At 32.0% G+C, this 6810-nt stretch overlaps 1 protein-coding gene across 1 annotated transcript; it reads left to right on the top strand.

Annotated features, from left to right (window-relative positions):
• Positions 1-297: 297 nt before the first annotated feature.
• LOC102594100 (uncharacterized) lies at positions 298-6086 on the top strand. Its single transcript, XM_006365942.2, has 2 exons — positions 298-1227; positions 5720-6086. Exons 1-2 carry the CDS (start codon positions 931-933, stop codon positions 5897-5899), a joined length of 477 nt encoding a protein of 158 aa, XP_006366004.1. The 5' UTR covers positions 298-930; the 3' UTR covers positions 5900-6086.
• The last annotated feature ends 724 nt before the right edge of the window (positions 6087-6810 follow it).

Raw genomic sequence — 6810 nt, 5'->3', positions numbered from 1 at the left:
TATTTTTCGTTTTGAATGGATTGTTGTCACTTTTTTCACATTTTAAATGAATTGTTTCTTTTATTTTTGTGTATGGTTAATAACCAAACCAAACCAAAACCGATAACTACCAAACCGGTAAATGTATATTATATTTGGTTTGGTTTGGTTTTGATAATTTTAAAATCGATTAAGTTGATTTGGTTTTGGTTTTGACCAATAACAGATCCAAACCAACCCGTGAACACCCCTAATTGTATCAATTAAACACTCCAACTTATAAAATAATCATTTAAGCACCTCCAAAATTTATGTGTCACGTCGATATCAAATATCCACGGAACACCTACATTCTCACAAAAAGATGTCTATCTATCTATGTATTATTTCCAACTAACCATAGTTACCTTCTAATTAAACAATATTATTCCTAAACAGACTAGTCATTATACCTTGATTATCTACTATAGTCTTCCTCTTTATCCTCCTCCATTTGCCCATCCCAAAGCTCAAAGCTTTTTCTTCTCCCCCACTCTTTTGTCCACTTCTACAAGAACCCAAGAAAAACCTCAGCTTTTCCAAGCTACTAGTTAATTAAACTAACCAACTTTTCTCCTTGAAAGTTACCCACCTCAAATCCATCATCACTACCCCCACCCCACCTCTCTGTTTCTTGAACTATAGCTTCAGACCCTTTGTTCACTTCTTTCAGACAAAATATCAAACAGATAGAGTGCAACAACAAAACCCACCTCTAATTCATCACCACTATCCCCTACAGTCTTGTTGGAGGAAAGAAAAATTGGGTCTTTTTCTGTTTCTTAAACTGTAACTTCAGTCCCTTTGTTGAATTCTTTCAGGCAAAATATCAAACACGTAGAGTGCAACAATTAGCTGACATTTTGGGTCAATTGGTGATGATACAGAAAGAGATTACTTTGTTTTTACTCAATGGGAAGACGACAAATCAATGGTGGTGTTGATTTTTGGGGAATTGTGCCACCGCCGAGTATGGCTCCGGCAGAAGCAAATGGTGGACTAGAAGGAGAAGATCATTGGAGAAACTTTGACAACTCTGTAAATGCTGTATCGTTTGGTTTCGTTGCGACTGCTATTCTTATTTCTATGTTCTTAGTAATGGCGATTTTCGAGAGGTTTCTCCGGCGAAGACCATCGTCGTCCGGTGGTGATCGGAATAGTTCCGATCAAATGAGAGTCCAGAGGAAACTTGATTACCCTTCTCCTGAGGTATGCTTTTATTTTCTCACCTTTTTATTTAGATGCAATGTGTGTGATTCGTTTCGTTTTATATGACACTATTTAACTAAACCGTGAAATTTATGAAATAACCAAATGCTTTATGCTCACATATCAAAATAATATTAACTCAGGAAGAAATTTTAGTAGCTAAGTTAGTTGAATTATCCATTTTATAGAACTCGTAATTTTAAACGTGACATAGTAGTTACTCCTTTCTTTCTATTTGCATTTACATTCTCATTAAAATGGTTTGGTTATGTAAAATCTACTAGTTAGAGGTAAGATCTATGCGTGATTTGTCATTTTCGTATCATATTTATGAATTATATTGGATTTATTGTTGTTTTCGTATCATATTTATGAATTATATTGGATTTATTGTTGTTGATTATGTAAAATCCACCTAACTAAATAAGTATAAAATTCTTTAAAAAATAATCATTATCTTTTTTATTATGTTGAAAATTATTAATTTGAACTAAATATAAAAGCTAAAAACACAAGAGGAAATCTATTGCATCGTCATTATCAAGATAAAATGAGAAAAAATGAAAAGTTTAAAGTTTAAATTTTTTTAAACATTGGAAAATTAGAGCAAGTATTATTTCCTAAGAGAATTGAAATATTTATCATTACCCTTCGTCCATTTTTTACTTGTCTATTTATTATATACTTCCTCCTTTCCTTTTTAATTGTCATGTTGTGCTTTTCGAGAGTCAGTTTGATTAATTTTTAAAATTAAATTAGATTACATTAATTTGATATTTTAAATAAAATTTTAGATATTCAAAAACTTTATGGAAAGTACTATAAATTGCAACTTTTTTCAATCAATATGATGAAAAATACATCTTAAACTGTAAGTTAAAATTCATATCGTTTGACTCTCAAAAGGGAAATTATGACAACTAAAAAGGAACAGAGGAAGTATTAAAAATAGGTGACACTTTTACTTTTTCAGTTTAGAAAATAAAAAAATTATTTATCATTTGGTTTTTAATGTGTTTTTATAAAATATTAAAATTTATTATATTCAAGGGTGATATAATAAATTCATCATTTTATTAAGTACTTTTTAAGAGATGTATCAAGTCAAATATGAACAAAGGTAATGCAAGTTATTACCCTTATTAATTATGAAGTGGATGAATTAAAAACTAGTTCTACCATTTTCAAAGTAATTAATTGAGGGTATAATGGGTAAATTTTTTTGTCCTTTCTTGATTTGTCAAAATTGACAAGTAATTAGGGACAACTAAAAAGAGAAATGTGGACAAGTAATTAGAGACAGAGAGAGTATTAAATTATGTGGCTGTCTCGATCAAACTAAGACACATAAATTGAAACGTGAATACTTTATTTTTTGAGGACCGCAATGAGTAGGCTAACTAACTTTTTTGTGACAGTTAATTGCTTTTTTCCTTAATGTCATTATTGCTTCTCACATAATTATGGCTATTACAATAATAACTTATAGCTGGATTATTTGAATGGGATTCTATTCATAATTATCATTTTGTAGACCTTAGTGAATATGAATCATTCTTGATCATCATGTCCTTGGAAAATTTATTTTTGAATTTTTGATTCAATTAATCTAACTTAAACCCTCAGACAAAAAGAAAAAGTTATTAACATTATTCTAGTTAAACATAGTTTGTCATAATTTATCAGATGGGAATCTAAATTAGTCAGGCTCACAAGCTTCGGACAACAAATGCTTAAACCGGAAAAGAAAATGTGTCAAGTATCACAAAATATAGAGTGATGAGATTAGGGGTGGATTTAAGAGGGGACGAGGGTGTTCACTTCATCTCTTCGGTAAAAAATTATACGGTGTATATAAGATATTTTTGTATTTTAGAAGTTGGCTCAGTGGTTAGGGAATTCAAAATTCACCTTGAGGTTCTAAGTTCAAATTGCAGGCACTATATTTTTATATTTTGAAGACTGGACTTATAAGCTGGTCAAACTAATTTATATCCACTACTTTCACTTATATATGCATTTTGGTGAGTATTGAAAGTGTTTATAAGCCAAAATTAATCAAAAATTATATAAGTTGGTTCACTCTCAAACTTATGATTCTACAACTTATAAAAGTACTTTTAGTATGATCGAGCCTTTTATAGTTTTATCCTTAGTATCGTTTGTAAAACGTAATTTTAAATTATTTCTCTATTCTATTTTAGTTGTTGTCCTTTTTCACTAACTTTTTGTGTAAATAGTTCTAAAGAATATTGCAGACATTTTAGCAGAAGAAAAAAATGCTTATGAACATCTTTTTATCAAATACGTTAATGATTTATGTTGTTCGGGCTCTTCAAAAATATCAACATGTACATTTCAAATTTTTAAAGGTAATGCATTTTTTGAGGATTCTGTTAAAAATATAATTAGCTACTACGAGTGTGTTTTCTCTAATAGCTTAAACTTTTAGATGAGATAGCTACATGCTTCAACATGGTATTAGAACAGACAAAGGTTTTGAGATCGAATCTCACCACCACCCATGTCAAAAATAATTTCCACGTGCTTGACTTATGAGGAAAAAAATCAGGCCCGCACGTGAGGGGTATTGAGAATATAATTAAATAATGAAAATCTGTTATCTCTAATATCTTAAGCTTATAGATGAGATAGTCATACGCTTCAACATAGTATCAGAGCAGACAAAGGTTCTGAGATCGAATCCCACCGGCTTGACTTATGAAAAAAAATCAGGCCCGCATGTGTGGGAGTATTGAAAATATAATTAAATAATAAAAATATATTCTCTCTAATAGCTTAAGCTTTTAGATGAGATGGTCAAATAAACGAATGACTTATCATCAAATTCATCACTTCTATCCAAACATGTATTTATAAATTCAACTTCAATACCTTAATACTTATCAACTATTTTTAATCAGCTAACCCAAAGGGACTCATAATTTTCATCAATGAACTTAAATTTATTGGAAACATCTCATTCCTATGTATTCATGTGATTTTTTTGTCTAAAGCCAAATATTTATTAGGCAAGAGGTTGCCATGATGGCCCCCATTGTGTTTTCTGCATGGTACACTACCAAGTATAAAAGACTTTTTAGAAAAAGACTTTTCTAGTTGAAGCCCATGTTGTGTGTGTCCCATTGTTATGCATATTAGAAGACATTAAAGCCCCATGATATTCTATTTTATACAAAGAGTTATTCAGAACAATGGTTTTTTTATTGTCATTCTTGTCCCAGCATCTTGTCAAAAGAGACACTATAGCTTCCAATGACATCCCACCATATTTTGACTTTGGAGGCCATGATGACATATGAGTTTATGTTGGGATTCAATATTCTTTTTATAATCGTGGTGTTTGGCTTAACTTGTGTGCATTTCTATTAACTCTACAAGATACCTGCTATTTTCCCTTAGCAACTAGCAGGTATCGAATAATTTTGTCATTTTTGCCTTCGCTGAAATTTTATAGATTGTGAACCCTATTTGACTTCTTCATGTGTTATTCATATTTAGAACTTCCTTAATGAAAATTCTAATAGCATATATAACCAATCTAATTTTCCGTAAAGAGGGTTCGGATGGACCCCTCGGCCCTACCTGGCTCCGCCTCTGTCCTCGGGGTAAGGTGTATCCACCCTTGGACCACACCCTTGGGTGCCAATTCTGGGATTCAACATTGTCTTAACATGTTACCTTTTTTGGGAGAAGATCAATGAATTAGGATTTAAAAATTCACAATTTTGAAAGATTTATGAGTGGGAGTATCTGAAGTTTCTATGGTGGGCTGCATTATGACATATTTATTAATTGTTCCTTTTCAGTTAAGTACACTTGTCTAGTATTCTTCCCAAAATTATTGCTAAAGCTAAGATTCTTTTGCTTTAAATTTTCTAATTGATTGCTAGAATCATGTTTATACCAATGCTTAATAGTGTGGAGCAAATTGTTTTATCAAAAAACATGCTTCTTTTTTTAAAACAGATCCTTATTTTAGTGTCGTCATGTGTTTTTACTTGAGTCGAGGGTCTGTTAGAAATAACTTCACAAGATAGGGGTAAAAGTGCGTACACCCCACCCTCCCCAAGACTCCACTTGTGAGATTATACTGAATATGTTTCTTGTTATTGATGTTGCCTGTTTTAGTGTTGCAATTTCTACCATGAGAAATCTAAAACATACTTATTGCCTTTGACTCTAGCCTCTCATTTAACTGGCTACTTCGTCAACTTCTCAATCCCTTATGAGTGTAGCTCACACTTCTACATCTTTTCCTATCTATAGTCAGAGGACTGCTGCTCATAACTATTGGCGGCTTATAATAAGTGAGCTACTATAAGTCTACAAAAGGTTAAATCGCATAGCTAATGTAGAATTTTTTTTATACTGAAAGTGTATATAAGTTAAATTTCATTTTCTTTTGTTGATGATTCTCACCTATATATGTGGAGCTGTCTATATAATGTTCTTCTGTTAATACTTACAGATGACTTTTTACGCGAATGGAGTATCAGTACTGATGCCTGGGGAAGAAGTTCCTACCTTCATCGCACATCCTGTACCCGTGCCTTCTCCTATGGAATGTACATCTCAACCCCTTCATCATCAAAACGACGCGTCTCCTTCAAGTCCAGCCTCAACTTCTACTAGTCATAGCTCCACTTGACAACAATACAGATATGAAATTGAAATCTATGGTTGTCACTATCACAAAAACCTCCATGTGAAAGTAGATATTTGTTAGAAAAAATGTCCACTCATACATTAAAATTTAAGGGCTTTTTTACCTTGAGGAACTTGCCATTGTATTTACGTATAGTGTAATATGATTTGACTACTGGCTTTCTTCACTACTCCAGGATATGCTCCAACCAGGATTTTACTAAGTCGTTCCAAATATAAAGAAGTAAACACACAAAGAAATCAAAAGGATTAAGCAACTATTTTTTCTTTTATTTGTAATAATAAAAGTAATATTGATCTTGTATATACGTTTTTCAAGAAGGAATTGCCATCACCAATGGAAGTTGAACCCAATGATCTCTCCCTCCTACCTTCAAGTGTTGATCTTTGTTTGTGTCGGTGTTGAGGTTCTACCCTATAATTTATTTAGCTAAAGAGACTCAAAGAACATTTTAGTACATTACACACATATTTAAGATAGGATTACTAGATTTTTTAATTAATTAAATTTCGTGTCCAATCAAACTAAGCCATTATTTCTTTTGTCCCTCCTCAGGAGCTTCTACCTTTTTTGCTCTATTGGTGACTCGAACCAACAACCACACGATTGGAGGTGAGGGAACACCAGCATATACCCTATGAAGTTCCACTAAGGGGTGTGTGGGGAGACACTATAGTAAAAATAACTTTTAGTGTCAATAAATATACACATTAACAAAGAGATAACTAAAACCTTTACTGACATTAGTTAATTCTCATTTGATCTAATGCCGATGTAAGTTTTAGGGACATTTACAAAGAGTGTTAATTGCCGCTAAAAATACATATTTAGTGATTGTTAAGTTATTGTCATTAATTAATTGCCGCTAAAGATCAATTTTGGTGTAGTGAGCA

Source organism: Solanum tuberosum, unplaced genomic scaffold, assembly GCF_000226075.1.
Source record: "Solanum tuberosum cultivar DM 1-3 516 R44 unplaced genomic scaffold, SolTub_3.0 scf00599, whole genome shotgun sequence".
NCBI classification, from domain to species: Eukaryota; Viridiplantae; Streptophyta; class Magnoliopsida; order Solanales; family Solanaceae; genus Solanum; species Solanum tuberosum.
This window is presented reverse-complemented; position numbering and strand designations above follow the sequence as displayed.

Excerpts from the sequence above, each read along its gene's own strand:
- LOC102594100 (XM_006365942.2), top strand. The coding sequence starts at position 931 with ATGGGAAGACGACAAATCAATGGTGGTGTTGATTTTTGGGGAATTGTG. Across the intron at positions 1,228-5,719 it reads TTGATTACCCTTCTCCTGAG|ATGACTTTTTACGCGAATGG; the intron begins GTATGCTTTTAT and ends TAATACTTACAG.